Consider the following 18,344-nt stretch of genomic DNA (forward strand, 5'->3'; position numbering starts at 1 on the left):
TTCCTGAATTGGCATAGGGTCTCTGTATATGTCTGTGGAGTTATATGGAGCATGTATGTTCATCTCTAGTTATAAGAAGTGGATACATTTATCTGGCGTTACATGGATTCCTGAAATGACATGCGGTATATGGAGGTAGGTGAAGGATTGCAAGAAGAACAGAAGGTGAAGCCTGCAGTGGATAGGGTGATGGCAAGGGAAAGGGGAGGATCTGCACAAACGTGTTCCAGGCTGCGTGGAGAAGGCTGAATGAAAACAGCAGCACCCGTGCCTGTAACCATCTCAATGAGAGGCCCTGTGAGCGAGTTCTGATTAATGATATTTTGATGCTGATTATGCTTTTGGCACTACTGTGCCCAAAGGCCCCAGTTATTTTGATAGAAGCAAGACCCCCACACACTCTCTGGAAATAGAAAAAACAACCAATGCTTTTACACATTCAACTGGTCCCTTCGGGGGAAGGAAGTCCTGGAGACCCAGGTGTATTTGGCAGCAGAACTCGGGCTGGATGTGAGTAGTCTCCAGCATCGCCAGTGCCGGGCGTGGCCTCTAGGTGGTGCCGGTGAGTTTACAGTGAGGGAAAACCCCTAGGCGGGACTGTTTCTAAACTCACAGACAGGACCAGGAGCAACCAAGTTGAAGTTCTCCGGGGAGTCCTTTCAAATAGAAAGGAAGTGGACCTGGCGGCAGAGGGGTGCCTGGTCCCTGTCACCTGAATGGTCCCAGGGTCGTGGAACACCTGCTTGTGAGAGAACACCCGCGGCAGTCACCCGTGAAACCTGGTCACCCCACATTGTACCTGTCTGTCTGCCTTCTTCATAGACCCATCTCGGCTGGGACAAGAAACCGACCTCCCTCAGGCACCAGGTAAGCCCGAGTCCTTTCCTTTTGATTTTCCACACTCTGTGGCTGAGGACAAGACTGGGGTGTCCTCAGCTAGGCAGGAGCCTGGGTACATTTTTGAAATGCATGTCATTTTTGGGTTGCGTTTGAACAAGCTTTGCTGATTACTGTGTGTCTGTGCTACCAGGTCTGAGATTGTGCCTTTGTTTCCTCTGGAGTATTAGAAACCTCGTTTTTCTCTGTTGGTTTGCACTTCAGCTAGGGAGCTAAACTGTGTGTGCTCTGTAGGCCGTCATATTTGAGCTTGCTATTAAAATAGCACGTGTCTTCAGAGAGTATAAGAAGTGTATTTCTCCAGTTTGCCCCTGAACCTGGCTCATTGGGGAAGGCAAGTCACACCTGAAACTAAAGCCAGGCCCTCCACCTGCCTGGTACCCAGGACACCTGCAGCGCCCTAACCGACTGTCTGGGTAGGGGTCGCAGTCAAGTTGAGACCCAACGCCATGGTCCTGGGCTGGGGGAGAAGTCCCCTTCAATGTCCTGACAGGCCTGGGATGGCTCATCCCATAGAATCCGCAGCAGGTTTGAAAGGCTGAGGACTGTCATGTTGGGGCAAGGAGGACCAAAGGTGAGATTCCTGCTGTGTTGCTCTGGATCCCAGCACGAGGGCCAGCTATTACAACAAGGGTGGAAGTGAGGTGACAGATTTGCAGAGCAGAAGCACTGGTCAGTCAGTGCCGCCTGTAGAACTGAAATGTTTGGTGGGGTCAGAGAAGGGGAGCCTTGGCAGGGCCAGCTCCTGCTCCTGGCTCTCCAGTGAGGTACTATTCTGCTGTTTCAAAGTGGCATTTGGGGGACATTTTCAAACCAAGAGTGAAACTGCAATTTATTCAAAGTATCACAGAGGCAAAAGACTAGAATGGACAGAAGAGGAAAGGGAGTAATTCAAATGTCTAAGACAGAATTAGGATCACCAGAAACCTTTCATGATGCATTTTAAGAGAGAAACTAAGAAGAGGAAAACTCATTAATGTTGTGAAATGAGTGTCCCAGTGACTGTCCAAGTGCACCTTCACCTCCAGAGAAGAAAGACACCCCGGTGATGATGGCTAGTGCATACGCTGTGTCCTCATCATCCCTAAGCAAGCCAGGCTTACGGTACAATGTCAACCTGTAACAACACTATTGGAGGGCAATCCTAGGACACGTCTTTAGAACGAAAACCTAAATACTATTCCCCCAAAGTATTCATTATGTACTCGCTGGCTGATACCTGGTTTCTTCTGTAGAAATGAGACATAGAAGGTCTCTGACTTATGAAAAGTTCACAATTTTTTGACTTTATGCCAGTGTGAAAGTGGTCTTCAAAATTTTAATTTTGACCCTTTCCCAGCTAGTGACATGCAGTTGGATCCTGTCTTGATGCTGGCTTGGTAGCAGGGGACCAGTTCAAACTAGTATGCTGTGTGCCCAGCTATGATGTGTGGCAGGTTAAGTGCATGCAATTTTGACTGACTGTCATTTTCAACCTCCTGCAAGTTTTAAAAAATGTGACCCATGATGTGTTCATTGTAAGTCAAGGTGCATCTGTGTCTGTGAAGATCAGCAGTACCAGGGCTTTCTTAGATGTCACCTGTCCTCATATCCAGCAGAGCACCCCACATTTGCTCAAGAGAGAAGACAGACCTACATAACACTCAGTGATTAGACTAGACTAGCCAGCCAGTGAGCCCTAATAATTCCCTGTCTCCTCCACCCCAGCTCTGGGATTACAGTTTAGACCACCATACCTGGCATTTTGCATGAGTTCCAGGAATCTGAGCTCAGGCCTTGGTGCTTGCACAGCAAACACTTTTCTTGCTGAGCCCTCTCCCTGACTCTAGAGCATCTTCTAATGAAGCAGTTCCTTGGGAACCAAGGAGCTACAGACAGAAGCCATGTCAGATGGTGTTCCCTGCAGGGACCAGGGCAGTATTTTCAGGTTTCTAAAGAATGGAATTCATTCTCAAGGAAAGGTCTAGGAACCCAACTTAAAGGCTCAAGCAAATCTTAAATACAAACATGAGGGCTGTAAACAGAAAGGCATCTTAGCACCTATCCTCATGGCTTAAAAGGCTCAGCCGTGTGCTGGCTTTGTTTACCCTCAACTCCTCTGGCCTTCCCTGCAGCCTGTGCATACCTCTTTGCAGCTCTTCCTGGACCCTGCTCCCTCAATTACCCCGTATGACACCTGCCTGTTTACTCCTTTGATACTGTTTTAGGCTTTCCATAGATAATTCCACCCACCAATAACATCATTAATTAGCCCACATTAAACTCACTTAGCACATTAGATCAATTAGGAAACAAAAGCTGTAGTAGCCATTGCCTCCACCTACACTCCTACCATGCTATCCTCCTTGGATTTGTACATTTTTTTTTTAATTTGATCTACAAGACCACTGTATTTCTTAAAAGTGAAGCAAGGAAAGACAAACTATTGTCTGATTGTTTATCATGCATTTCAACAGCACATACATATCAAGCACATCTTCATGAATGGCTTCCCTAGTTTTGAATTACAGAGCTGAGATTCAGAGAGGTTCCTTGACTTGCCCAAAGCCACACAGCTAACAAAGATGAGAACGCCAATCACTGTGGTAGATTGAGCATTCAGCATGCAGACATTGTGCCGAAAATGTAACTTGCAATTAGGACCTGAGCCTGTACAACCCATGGCTCTTTCATGGCATGCTTAGCTCTGTACAGAGATAGCCGAGATCAATCACTGTGTGTAGTAAGCAATGCACAGCTTTGTATACCTCAGTTCCCCAGTGATGTTGGCCTGACGTGCACCTCCTTACCTTCTGACTTCATCAGGTTGGGACCTAAAAACAATTGAAGTTCTGATCTCGATGCACTTCCCTGACAAAGGCTTGGTCATAGGGGAAGTGTTAGAGGGTTTGCAGTTGTTATGTAGTGATAAAACTGCCAAAGGCAGGCAAATTCAGATAGTTCAATCTACTAGGATTTAGAGTCCAGTAGCTGGAATTTTCAAAATGGCATCTAGGGTTCAAGCACCCCAATTCCTTCACCTCTATTAACATAAACAAGTGAGACCTGACTATATTTAACTTCCCATCCTTGCCTTAAATATTACAGTGTTAGAAAGAGCAGTTATCTCTGCCAATCAAAGCAAGGAGGAAACTTTGCTCTGAGCCTTAGCAGGGTGGGCCACTCATTAGCTGTGTGTTGGGGGACCCTACAGTTTCTGGTTCTTACCATCATAGCATCCTTCCCCAGCACATGGCATCCCACAAAGATATGCCCAAGAATAACTGGTACCCTTCATGTCAAAGAAAGGTCACTAATTAGCCTAATCACAGACTAGGGGGCTGCTCAAACATCAGCATACCCTAAGTTGATAAGCAGACCCACTCCAGCTGGCAAAGCTCTCCTTGCCTGAGGACAGAACACCAAATATTTCTGGAAAACTTGGTTTCCAAGGTGGGATACACATTCAGTCTGCTGGTAGAACTCAAACTCACTGGAGAAAACACTTCACCTTGGTTCCTCTGGAAATACACACGTGGTTTCATATACATGACTAGCTAGGAAGTCTTTGCTTTCCTTTCCTGAGGTGATGAGGCTAGTGTAATAAGATGTGTTTGTACTGATGGCCCCATCTGTGGTGCCAGCAAAGTAAATTCACAGCTCATGAGTCAAACTGAGTCACAGCCACATCACCAGTCAGAGCAGAAGCAGCCAGTCATATCAGCATCACCAGCAGTAGTTAGGCCCCGGATGCACAAAAGCTAAGCTGACCTGGGTCTTTCTAGATCCCTTGAGATTGATACTGCTGGCTGGGGATGTAGCTCAGTCAGTAGTATGCTCACCTAGCATGCAGGAAGCCCTGAGTTCAAGCCCAGCACCGCATAAAACCAGACCTAGTGGCACATCCCTATAATCCCAGTACATAGGAAATGGAGGCAGAAGGATCAGAAGTTTTAGGTCATCCTCAGCTAAAGAGAGTTTGAAAACAGCCTAAACTAAAGACCCTGTCTCAAAAAACAAATAGCAATGACAAATACTACTCAAATTTTAGATTCAAGCCACACATAGATGAGACAAATGCTAAAATATATTTGTCCTCTGAAACTAACAGAAGAATTCTACCAATACTTAATACCTAATAGAAAAAGCACTTTTTTAGGATAGAATAAAGACATGCAAAACTAGACAATGAGGGCTGGAGAGATGGCTTAGCGGTTAAGCGCTTGCCTGTGAAGCCTAAGGACCCCAGTTCGAGGCTCGGTTCCCCAGGTCCCACGTTAGCCAGATGCACAAGGGGGTGCACGCGTCTGGAGTTCGTTTGCAGAGGCTGGAAGCCCTGGCGCGCCCATTCTCTCTCTCTTCCTCTATCTGTCTTTCTCTCTGTGTCTGTTGCTCTCAAATAAATAAATAAATAAATAAATTTTAAAAAAAAAAAACAAACTAGACAATGAGTAAAAATGAGAAGTCCCTGCTTTGATGACAGTGGAAACAAAACTGTTCTCTTCAAATCTCTATATTGCCATGTTTCCAGTTCCTTGTTTTTAAAAAATATTTATTTATTTATTATTTGAGAGAGAGAGAGAGAGAATGGATATGCCAGGGCTCCTGCCACTGTAAATGAACTCCAGACACATACATCACTTTGTGCATCTAGTTTTACATGGGTGCTGAGGAACTGAACTTGGGCCATCAGGCTCTGCAGGCAAGCGCCTTTAACCAGTGAGCCATCTTTCCAGCCACAGCTCCTTCTTTCTTAACCTGCATGCACAGGAGGGTACAGGGAAGGCTGCTCTTGGGTTTTAATGCATATTCGCTCATTCATGCAGCAGTTGCCTGAGTATCTGTTGTATACCAGGCGCTGTAGTGACATGTAGTGACATAATGACATCATAGGAAACATGATACAATGCCCCTGCATTCATGGACCTTAGATTCTACTTTGGGGAGAGAGGCTGTAATACAGAAATACAAATTTAACTTCACAAACAGCCGATGTCACCAAGAAAGAAATAAGGAGGATAAGTGAGAAAAAGTACCTGGTTGGAAGCAAGGATCTTTTGGGGAAATGACATTGGAATTTATACCTAGATGAAGTAGAGTGATCTAAGGGCACAGGACTGGAGGCTCTGGGCAACGTGAGCTGGAGATGTCCCCATACCAACAAGAAAAAGGAAGCCTACAGGCAGCAGATAAGAGAACCAGAAGCCCAAGCCACTGAGCCCAAGACCATAGAAAAGCCTGAGCTTTGAGCAGGAAGGAAAATAAAATGATACATGAACTCACAGCTAAAGTTCAGCGAGGATTGTTCATACCCAGGGCAGTTCTAGGGCTGTCATTGTCCATGTCACACTTTCACATGCCAGGCTGCCCTGGTTGCTTTAAAGTTATAATTTGAGTGCTAGCCATCATTGAGTCCTATCTCCATGTAGCCTCTTTCTGAGAAAGCAGATCAGAAAGTGGGCAACAAGAGAAGTGCCAGGGTGCAGAACAATCCTTGCCTCCCAACATCTGATCCCTTGGTGGCGAAATAACAGAGGGGCTCTTTTTGAGAAAAATTGAATGACCACCACTTAAAACACATATTTTCATTTCAAAAAGCCTAGAACTATATTTTCAAGATTAAATAAGCTATGTAAAGAAAGATATTGGGGCTGGAGAGGTGGATCAGCAGTTAAGGTGTTTGCCTGTAGAGCCTAACAACCCATGTTTGATTCCTCAGTTCCCATATAAAGCCAGATGTACAAAGTGGCACATGTATCTGGATTTCATTTGCTGTGGCTAAAAGCCCTGGCATGCCCATTCCCTCCTTCTCTCTCTCTCTCTAAGTAAGTAATTAAATTAAATAAATTCTATTTATTTAAGTAAATAAAATTGTTTTAAAAGAAAGAAATCACTTAACATTCTTACAGAGACTGTTGTAGCCTCTCCTCTTTGTAGCCCTTCTGGGTCATCCTACAGATGGCCCAGTGATGCTGGCAGCTCCATTCATCCTTCTTCCCACTTGGAGATATAGAGGTGCTCCTCCAGCCTAGGGAAAGATTCTCTTCTGGGTGACCTGTTGGGGCCTGGTTCAGAGGTCACTAGGCTGTCCTGTAGACTGTGCCCACAGACCTGTGGAGATCAAGCAGAGCCCTGCCTTCTCTGTCATCTCGCATGAGATACCAGCAAGGATTTGTGTGATTTCCTTCCTGGTAATAGGACCATAGAGGCCCATTCACCGAAAGTCAGTCTAGAGGGAGAGGATTATCTTCTGGGGAAATGTGGTAAAGAAAGCATGCATCTGGGAGAAGAACTGGAAGGGCAAACCATGGCCTTGATATCTAGCTAAGCTCTGATTCATTTCAGAAAGGTCAAAGTCCATGGAAGATGCTCTTATGGGCAGCAAATGGGTTGGGTATCTAATTTATCTGGGTGGATGTGGTTTTTGTGGCATTCTGTTTTGATTGAGATTTGTGTCCTTGAATAACAAACATTAATGTCTCAGAAAAACCCTAATCCTTAAGAACACTGAAATACACTCTGTCCTTACAAAGCATCTTAGGGCAATCTTGGAGTTTGTGTTCTTTAAGATCCAGTCCTTGGGCTGGAGAGATGGCTTAGCGGTTAAGCGCTTGCCTGTGAAGCCTAAGGACCCCGGTTCGAGGCTCAGTTCCCCAGGTCCCATGTTATCCAGATGCACAAGGGGGCGCTCGCGTCTGGAGTTCGTTTGCAGAGGCTGGAAGCCCTGGCGCGCCCATTCCCTCTCTCTCCCTCTATCTGTCTTTCTCTCTGTGTCTGTCGCTCTCAAATAAATAAAATTTAAAAAAAAAAAAAAAAAGATCCAGTCCTTCATCTCAAAAAAACTAAAAGTAAACACAGCTATACACTCATGTTTGGCTCTAAGTTAACATGTCACAGAGACACCTATAGCCTATACATCTATGTTTACTGCTGAACCATTCACAATAGTCAAAAAATGGAACCAGCTTAGATGTCCATCAACAGATGAATCGATCAAGAAAACGTGGTACATGTACACAATGGAATTTATTCATCTATAAAGAAAAAAATCATGAAATTTGCCAGGAAAATGAATGGAGCTAGAGATCATTATGTTAAGTGAAATAGAATTAAAGGAGGAATCTTGAAGAAGGAAGATTATAGAGAGGTAATTGTCCACATGTCACTTGAAAGCAGAATGGGTACTGTTCGGGGAAAGGAAGTGGAATCAGGGAGTTCAAGGAAGGGCAGTATAGGAGAGAGGCAAATTAGAACAAAGTGTAGTGACACATATGTATGAATGTGTGCTATGAAACCCATCACTTTGTAACCTAACTTTAAAAATAATTTTAAAAAAGAAATATTGTGAATGTCTATCATGCTATAAAAACTCTGGCTATTACTTCTCAAGTTCTCTTAGTTAATTAAACATGTTCAGATATTACTAAAAGGTTAAAGGCATTGGGATAAGAATAAGTGTAATGAATATAAAGTTCATCAGCTCTTTTGCAAGGCTGTGTGAAGCAGAGATAAATAGAGACACAGAAGAATTGGTGATGAATCCATCTGACCACTTTCTAAGAATTTCAAAGATTGGAAATTGAAGCAATGATCTGGAAAACAAGTCAAAGTTAAGAAATATCAAATAAGAAAATAAACCTGAAGACATGAGTAGGATTTGCAGAGCAGTTTCTTCACAGTTTATTTGGGAGACAGCTGGAAGAACCAGAGCTATGGGGCCCTCAGCAGACTTCACAGGACTGGAGGAGTTACATGCTTAACTCCACTTGGAATTTCCATCCAGAACTTGTGATTCCACACCTTGACTTCGGTCTGCCATGAGTAAAGGCCATGTCTTCTATGGACTGGGCTCAAAGGAAGTGTCATTTTGACCTCTAGTAGTGGATTCTACTGAATTCACTAAAAAAGAATCTTCCTGTACATTTTGAAGTTTAAAAAATATTTTGTGTAGAGTTTTAAAATTATTTATGTGTATGTATGTCTGGGTGTACAAGGGCCTCTTGGTGCTACAAATGCACTATAGACACATGCCCCACTTTATAAGTCTGGCTTTATGTAGGTACTGGGGAGCTCAACCTGGGAAGGCAGGCTTTTAAGCCAGTGCCTTTAATCATTGAGCAATCTCTCCAGCCCTGTAAAGATTTTTTAAAAAAGGATTTTGTCCTTTAAGAGAGCTAAATTACTGTTTCTTCCTTAATTTTTTTAGACATGTGCATGTGCAGTATGTGTGGTGTGTGTGGATCTGTGGAGTGTGTGTGTGTGTGTGCATGTATGTGCACATGCACAGAGGCACTGCTGAGTGTGTGTGTACGGGAACCAGAGAAGAACATGGTGTACCCCCTCCATCATTTATTCCCACATTTCCTTGAGATAGAATAGTTTCTCACTGATTCAAAAGCTTGCTGTAGGGAATTACCATGGGATATTTTTTTATAATCATGGAAAATGTTAATAAAAATTTAAAAATTAAAAAAAAAGCTTGCTGTATTTTCATGAGCTCTTGGGGTTTTCTGGCCTCTGCTCCCTATAGAACTGGAGTTATAGATGTGTGTGGCCAGACCCCATTCTTTATGTGGGGTGGTCCCAGGCCTCCTCAGGCTCTCATGTTTGTGGGGGAAGCACTTGTAACCACTGAGACATTTCTCCAGCCTCTGAAGCTCCCTCTCCATAATGAAGATAAAGCAGAGTGCACACCTTGGGGTGCTTGTTCCCACACTCCTCCCTAGGAGACAGCCCACATCCCCAAGAAGCATGGCTGAAAGGGAGAACATGGGCAGCTGGGCCCATGTGATTTTTAAACAGTACAATTTGTGTTTTTGCAGTGTTTTTCTGTTCATGAATGTTGTTACGGGTGATAAAATTCCCAGTTTCATTTACATTCAGCGAAACTCTTTTTGAGTTTTACCACATTGTTACAGAGATTTGGGGAGAGGCCCTTCTTTGAGGCATGTACACACACATAGCATACCATTGGTCTATCCCTTTGGCCTCTGAAGGAGCCAGACCTTCTCCTGTGGCCACTGGGATCCCCAAAATGCACTGGTCTCCTTCAGCAGACACTAAGAAACTAGTTCCCATTTTATAGGAATGAAACCAGGCAAGGAGACTTGGGACTCTATGATCAAGTCAGCATTGAGGACCAAGCAACCACATTTTCTCCAGAATGCTTGCTAGTTGGTTCCCACTTCAAGGTTTCCACATGAAAATCATTATCCAAACAGACCACCCACAGCATGCTGCCTTGACTTATGCCCTGGCGTGTGAGGAAACAGTGCTTCAGCACTTCAGAAATACTACCCTGATGTTATCACAGTTGTTGCTTTTGAAGGCAAATATTTAATTTGTGAAGGTTGCAAAACTAAGAACAGCAGAATGTTGAGCTCCTCCTGTGTGTACAGAATAAACAGAATTGAGACAGTGACAAAATTAGTGTTCCTTTTCCCTGAGGACCAGATGTTCGCGTCCTGCATCAACCAAACCAAAGCAGGCACCCCTGGAAATGCAGGCGCAACTGCCAAATGTCCTTCCACCCAGGGAGGGTCTGAGAGTCCCACAGCCTCCTTCATCCTCCTCAGGATGGTTCCAGGATGTGGCTCCAAGGGTGTGGGCTGGGCAGGGAGTTTGGGTGATCATCTTCCCTCTTTACCCTTGTGGCCTGAGAAACAGAAGCAGTCCCTGGGCTCTGGAAGACTGGGGCTGCTGCTCCTGCCAGGAAGTGATGGACGCCAAATCTTGCTCAAGATCGGGTGAAAACCGAAAGAAACAAGAGATGGCTGCTACTTCTTAATAGCCTGTCATGTGGAAGATGTAGGACAAATGAGCAGTTAGTCAATTACAAACAAAAACAAAAATTCATGCAAGAAGTGACAAGAATGGTGCTGACCATTTTACCCCACATATGATCAATGTGTGACTAGCTATTGCCTGTAGCAACTGTGTGTGCACTAGGAGCATGCCTCTTCCCCACTGTCTTCCCTCACACCCCATGCCGGAAGGAGAAAGAAGCTCCAAGGAATGAGGTCCCTGACCAAGAAGTCCCCATGGTAAGGAGCACATCTCAGCCTAGAGACTAGACTTCAGCCTTGTGTCTTCCGCATGGCTCAACCAGAGACCAGTGTTAAGAGGAGGTGGTCTGCTGCCAATTGTACTGAAGTCTAACTGTGTATCATAGCCACTTGGCTGTGGGGACAGTTTTTACCCAAACAGATATCTATAGCCCGGGATACTGCTGAGTTCACAAGGTATATCAACAGGCACCCTGATGACTGCCCCACATCCACATGAATGTTGTCCAGGCTGGAGGATGCAAGTCAGGGGAGCAGAACATGGAAGCATTTCTCTCAGTTCCCCAAAGCTGAGAGAACACCCAGATGGACATACTTCTCAGACAACACTATCAGAATCACAACACGGCTGGCTCAACCTCAGAGCCTGTTTTCTCTCCAAAGCCAGGCTGGGCACACCCTCCTGGGGTTGGTACAGCTTTGAGGGGACACCACTTGGACAAAGATACTGGAGACAGTTCCCCAAGAGAAGATGCCAGGCTGGTCTCCTAAAAAAATGATACATATTTAAGTGTGATGAGGCAGGGGGGGTCACCAACATCTGTCATGATATTAAGCACCTGAGATATTTTATGAAGAGAAAAATATGTATTTGGGCTCACAGTTTTGAAGATTTTCGTTCACCATGGAGCAAAAGTATAGTCTTAGTCTTTGGTCAGAGAAGCAAGCACACCATGTTGAGCACATGTTGGAACAAAGTTTCTCACCTGCCAAGAACCAAGAAAGAGATAAAGAGACCAGGATTCCACAATCCCTTCGAAGGCAAAGACCTACCACCTGGCCCCACCTTATACATTTTCTACCATCTCCCAATTGCACCAAGTTGGAGATTATCCTTTAACACACGGGTTTGGGGGTTTAATTGAAGATTATCCTTTAACACATGGGTTTGGGGGTGGAGTTGAAGATTATCCTTTAACACATGGGTTTGGGGGCGTATACCCAATCTAAATGCTGCAAGCATGCATAGCTCTTAGCAGGATACAGTATGCCTTGTGTCCTCTCAAGGACACACACACAACACACACACACAGCAGAAGTTAGTATCAGCAGGACTCTGCAACCATGTGCAGTGGCTTTCTGGTGGTCAGGTCTATCTGAAGTGTCTGTCTTACCCAAAATAACTTGTCAATTTGGTCAGTGTTAGATCATAACCAGGGTTGGAACCAATGGAGGCTACATTGAAATAAAAAAAAGCGAACATCACTACAGCACAGCTTTCCTTTAATCATTTGTAGTAATGAACAAAGGACAACAGTCTTTCCTCCCAGGAATGGGAGACTGCTAAGTGTAGACTTAGCTGGACTGGGCTTTTAAGGAACAGAGGCAGGAAGAAGCAAGCAGTGAGAATGGGGAAGTTGAAGAAGTTAAAAATGGAAATAGGGTCATCTCCTTTGCTGACTTGTTTTGCAGGCAGGACTGATGACCACAGCCTCCAAGGCCAGGCCTGTCTGTATAGGTCAGCATGTCCTGTCACTTTCGGTGAGTTAACACTTCAGCCCAGACTCTTCAGTTAAGGGCACCCACACTGAGTGGACAGAGCAGAGTCTGTGAACTTTATGGAGCATGCTATTGCATCAGTCCCTCTCCCCCCACCCACTAATGATAACGCATCTACCTGTCTGATACCCATGACACCAGCTTGGGGTAGTTGCCCTTCCTTCTTCCTAAATGCTGGCCCAAGACTTTACTGTGTCTCATTTATTATGCACTGCCTCTGATCTCTGCTGACATTATCAGAGAGGTCCTCCCAAGTACTGCTTTTTGCAAAGTAGAAGCTCTCACCCTAAAACTTAACGTACTTTTACTCACAGCATTGATGAGTTTTAACACACACACAATGTGACACAGAGATCATCATGTCTATGTGAGTCTAGAACTTGATGAGTATTCGGAATACATTAAAACTTGAAAACCCAGATCTGCTGAGGTCAGAGCTGGAAGGCTTACTTCCTGCGCTCCTGGGAGCATTCCCTTCCCTTTACTCCTCAGAGCTCTCCGAGTGTGGATCTCTGATCCCCCCGCACACCGTCACCACCACTGCAGAACTGCCCAGCTTAGCGAGGCAAATAGGGAAGTGACTGCAATGAGCCGAGGTAAAAGAACGAGGAGCCACTGCTGTCACTGGATTTCATGTTGAAAGCACACAAGTGACCTGCCCATGCCTCTCTGGCAGCTGACAAAGGCTATTGTGATCAGTGATTAGGTACAGTGTCTATGTTATCACTGACTCTCATAGCAAGCTGAGGAGCCCAGTGTATCATGCTGGACTTGAAGTGAAGAGCTCAAGTCATGAGCTGCAGTTTTGCCTCCATCTGCCCATAGCCACCAAGCTGTTGTAGTGACCTCTTCCCAGGTCTACTATGTTGCCATCAGATCAGCTGGCCAGTAGGGACACATCAGGAGACAGTTGTATCTTTTGGCCTAAATGAAGAATATTATTAAAAGGACCAAAATTCTGAAGGCAAATGATAAGCCTCTCACTCAAGCCTCACAGGCCTTTCCTGCTTAGGTTGTGAGTCCTCCTCTCCTGGCTGGCTCCTGTTGCTGTGGCTGACCCTGGGTGGCAAACAAAGGGTCTTATCTTCTCCATGGCCCTGCTCCTCAGCAGCCTGGCCTGAAGTCCTCAAGCCTCTCTTGCTATCTGACAGGCCACCATTTCTTCTTTTTTTTTTTTTTTAATTATTTTTCTATTCTGCAAGTACAGGCAGTTTGGTACTATTATTTGGCTCATCCATGACCTACCCCTCCCCATTGGCCCCTCCTTGTTGAGGTATATGGGTCGTGCATTGTGGGGCTAGGCCACAGTTATTGGTATGATAAGTGTCTCTGTATATCATGACCCAACATGTGGCTCTGACATTCTTTCCGCCCCCTCTTTCGCAAAATTTCCCTGAGCCATGTTGGGTTTAGTTTTGGTCTGCTTCAGTGCTGAGGTGTTGGGGGGCTCTAGGGCTCTGGCTCTCTGATTTGGTAAGCGTTGATTTATTTTTCTCTGTGTTGGTCTCCTTCCCCCTTGTGCTGGTATCCGGTTCATCAGGAAAACAGCATCCTTGCTTGTTTTGCCAATTTTCCTTAGTTTCAGTCAGGCAGGCCACCATTTCTGAAGATTGCTTTCTCCAGTGTGCCCTGGGGTCCTATAGCATGCTCTGTGTGTGTAAAGTATGTGCATATGTTCATCTGTTTGTATCTGTATATAAACCTGTGTGTGATACAAGCATGTGTGTACCTCTGGGCATATTTCTCTTTGTGCATACCCATGTGTGCACTCTGGGCAGGTATCTATGCGCGTGCATCTTCAGGTATCTCTGAGTGTGAGCACCTGTGTGTACCTCTGTGGACGCGTGTTTCTCTGGGGGTGGTGCCCATAGGAGAAGGTGTGAGCCAAGCTGAGAATGGGGAGGTTCAAGGGCAGCCAACAAGGATACTGAGAGGTCAGAGCTCCGCTAAACAAAGGGGAGGATCCAGCTCCACACCTTGCTGGATGGCATCTTTGCTCCTGCCTGTGTGGACTAAAACAGAAATACAGGTTCTCCCTTTCACCCACAAGACAGAGCTATTCTCCAGTCAAGTCTAGCTGCAAGTTGGAAAGAGGCAGTGGAGACAGGGCAGGGCACAATGGCACCCTCACATAGCATGGTACCCATGACTTTTAGTGTATCTGTTCTTCTACCCATTGAACAGTTTTGAAACAACACCTCTCCACTTACCAAGTAGGAAACTGAACACTCGCGGAGAAGGGCTGTGTGTTCTTATGCCTCCCCATCCCTAGCCCCCTGCTGAAAATTTTACCCAGAAATGGTTTTCTTTTGGAAAGTTTTCAAATTCTGTTCACTGGAATTTACATTATCTGCTTCTTTCTGCTCTGAATGTGGAATATTCTCCTGTTGAGTTTAGTTTAACCAAATTTACAGCTGTGCTAACAAAATCGTTGGAACCCTCCTGCTCTCAGAATGGAGGTTTTTGCCTTTGATCTGCCTTAATGGATTGGCTTTCTCCATAGAGAGGTTCCCCAGCCTTGGGCAAAGTCTAGTGCTCCTATGGCTTCAAAATACATTTTCTTGGACCAGACTTTACTGCATCTCAGATTCCAAATAGTTCTAATAATTTAACAGCTAAAATAATGACTTATAAAAATTACTGTTGAAAACAGTCAAAAAGCTCTGTCATTCTGCCAGACTCAGCACCTCATTGGCAGGATCTTCAGGCTCCACAAGTGCAGCCCCCTCGGGGCCTTCCTATTTAGGAACACGCCGTGGTACGCCCCTCAGTTGCTGCCAGGGTGCTCATTTCTTTGGAGGAAGCTGAGGCCACACTGGGTTGAGGACCTTACTTCATCCAGCAGCCAGCACTACAGCCAGCCATGATCTCAGTCTCTGAGTTTGCCTGCCTCTACTCTGCCCTCACCTTGCATGATGCTGAGGTGACCGTCATAGTGGGTAAGATCAACATCCCCATTAAGGCAGCAGGTGGAAATGTTGGACCCTTTGTCCTGGCTTGTTTGGAAAGGCCCTGGCCACTGGAAACACTGGGAAACCTCATTTGCAATGTAGGAGCTGGTAGAACCACAGCAAAAGTAGTGCTCCACCAGAACGAGAGCTCCTGTCCCCTCCACTTCTGCAAAGGAAGACTCTGTGGAGCCTGATGACACAGTTTTGGTCTTTTTGACTGAAGCCAGTTTATAGCATCGCCAATGAAAAGCTGCCCCCCCTCCAACAAAAGAAAAAAATACATTGTGGAATTCTGAGTAGTTTGAAAAATGTGATAAACATGAAGATAGCAAAGACACATGGGTCACTTTTTAATTTTTGTATTTAACTAACTTGAAAAAAGAACCTGCCACTGGGGAAACCTGACACTCAGTGGGTGGCCACAGGGAGCCCCAGCCGGGAGTCATGCTGACAGTGATGGTGTGCACCCTGGACATGATGCACTGAGGATTTTCTCTGTGCTATCCCTTCACCAGAAAGAGAGAGAGAGAGAGAAATGTAAGCCTATATAATCATGAGAAAAACTTTCAACAAATCCCAAATGAGGGAATTCTACAAACAACCTAACTTCCTGTAAACAGTCAAGGCCATCAGAAACAAAGAAAGTCTGAGGAATTGTCAGCCTGTAGGCACAAAGGAGACAAAATGAATAAATGTATTCTGGTGTCCTGGGTGGTTCACTGGAACAGAGAGGAGATATCAACAGTAAACAGTAAGGAAATGTGAGTTACAGACAGATTTGTATCAACAGTAATTCAACAGTGTTCGTTCATAAGTTTGACAGGGCTCCACACTACTTGTGATCTAACAAGAAGAGAATGGTGTAGAGTATATGAGAAGCCTCTGACGGACATCTGCAACTTTTCTGTAAATCTAAAACAACCCTAACCAAATAGCATATTGGAATAGAAATTAGTTTGCAGACCCAGTTGCTTCCTCTGTTCCTCTCTGCCATTTACCATCTGCAGACCTCCCTCCAGCAGGGAAGAAAGGGCAGCTGTAACTTTCCTCTCTGGATGAAGAGGGTGTCATGAGGAATCCTGTCTGATAAAACTGGCTAATAAAACAGTGCCACTCTTCTCTTGCTGGATCAGGGCTCATATCCTATTGGCTGTCAAATGGGATCTTCTAGGAACATCTCTGCTAGGGAACTTTTGCAAGTTCCTGAGCTTTGAGACCCCCAGACCCCTGTCCCAACTCATTCCTAGGTCTGTTGACTACAGCTCTACTTTTGATGCAGAAAGGGGAATAAACTGAGCTTTCATGCTTACCTAAGGTTTAGGAGCACCCACTGTATGTAGAAATAACAAGCTGATACATAGGCTGGTACTTTCCCATATCTTCCCCAATCTACTGTCCTCACTTTTGAGCATCAAAGGCTGGTCTACTGGCTATACCACATAGATAGCTCTCTCTGTTTTCCAGTTATATTCAGCCAGTAGAAGGCATCTACAGGAGCCAGAGGGCAGAAGAATGGTGGCTGACATTTCTTCCTAATGCTTTCACTCTACCCCTGTATTCACATCTGCTCTCTCTCTGGCCCTAGGGGCTCTCTGCCTCCTCATGCTAAGGGCTGGCAGTGGCTTCTGAGGCACTGTGTCATCCCTTACTACTCTGGCCTATGCCCATAGGCACTATTTTGCTACACTTGCCCAGGTGACACTTGGGGACTTGGGGCTGGCCTTGGAGAAAGAACCTTCCCAGTGGCTTTGGAAGGTGGTTAAGGCAATCACCAGAAGTAGTTGCAGAGTGTCAAGGACGTGGGTCACGATATCTGGATCCTGATTCTCCCCCTGAGCCCCAAAAACCTTAAAGAAGTCAGAGCCTGGGGGTTGTTTAGATAATGGGAAGAGCTGGGTAGATTCCAGTGGTGCCACATCCTAATCAGGGCCCTATCCCTTGTAAGAGTGTCTTCATCTTTTAAGAGTTTTTAAATATATTTTTATTTATTTGAGAGAAAGACATAGAAAGAGAGAGAGAGAGAGATAATGGGCATGTCCGGGCCTCCAGCCACTACAAACAAACTCCAGATGCATGTACCACCTTGTGCATCTGGCTTTAGGTGGGTACTGAGGAATCAAACCTGGGTCCTATGGCTTTATAGGCAAGCATGTAACCACTAAGCAATCTCTCCAGTCCTGTCTTCATCTTTTAAATGAGAATCATTTCTATTGTTCCTGGTGAAAAGATAAAAATAATATTAGTACCCAACACAGAGGTGACAGTTAATATAGTTGTATCTTTTGTTTTTCTTATTTCTGATTAGAAAATGGATGAACATGAAGGTCTCCTAAAGGAAGGGTTTTGTGAACAGAGGATGCTTATAGCTGTCTACTCTGCCATTAACACATAAGAACTTGTGCTGTCCCAGCACTCAGCAGGAGGCAGAGGTAGGAGAATCGCCGTGAGTTCAAGGCCACCCTGAGACTACAGAGTTAATTCCAGGTCAGCCTGGACCAGAGTGAGACCCTACCTCGAAAAAAAAAAAAAGAACTTGTGCTGAAAATGCCTGTGAACCTGACATAAAATCAAAGGCCAGTGTGCTGCCCAAATGAGCCTAATGTTAGAAGGCCTTTGAGAGTTCTAATGAGGTGTTTTTCTTACGAGGAGATGGTAGTCAAGCTGTGGCTCCAGCCAGTTTCTAGGCTTTAAAGTTAGCACCATTCTCCAAACAGCTCGTGGTCACCATGTCCAATGTGGCTTGTCCATACCACTATCCCCCTGAAGTGCACTCCTCAGTGCCTCTAGCATCAAGGAAGATACAGGAGAGAAGGCATGGAAAGTTCTAGGAGCCATACTTGAGACAGTGAGTGCTTTGGCACAACCGGGGTCCAGGCTGAGGACAGCATTGAGCACATAAAAGTGTGATCACCAAGGTTGAGAGGAGCCCACAGCTTTGGGCCTCTGCTGTCTC

General features: G+C 45.2%; 1 protein-coding gene across 3 annotated transcripts in view; it reads left to right on the top strand.

The window, feature by feature from the left end:
• Positions 1-641: 641 nt before the first annotated feature.
• Edar (ectodysplasin A receptor) overlaps positions 642-18,344 on the top strand; it is an 86,193-nt gene continuing 68,490 nt past the window's right edge. For 2 of the 3 annotated variants that reach the window (XM_045146673.1, XM_045146674.1), the window contains exons 1-2: positions 642-867; positions 12,354-12,422. In XM_045146673.1, the coding sequence (XP_045002608.1) occupies positions 12,363-12,422 (60 nt within the window). In that variant the 5' untranslated portion in view covers positions 642-867; positions 12,354-12,362. The remainder of the gene's footprint in view (positions 868-12,353; positions 12,423-18,344) is intronic. The other variant, XM_045146676.1, reaches the window with a different exon arrangement.

This window comes from Jaculus jaculus, chromosome 4 (genome assembly GCF_020740685.1).
Source record: "Jaculus jaculus isolate mJacJac1 chromosome 4, mJacJac1.mat.Y.cur, whole genome shotgun sequence".
NCBI lineage: Eukaryota > Metazoa > Chordata > Mammalia > Rodentia > Dipodidae > Jaculus > Jaculus jaculus.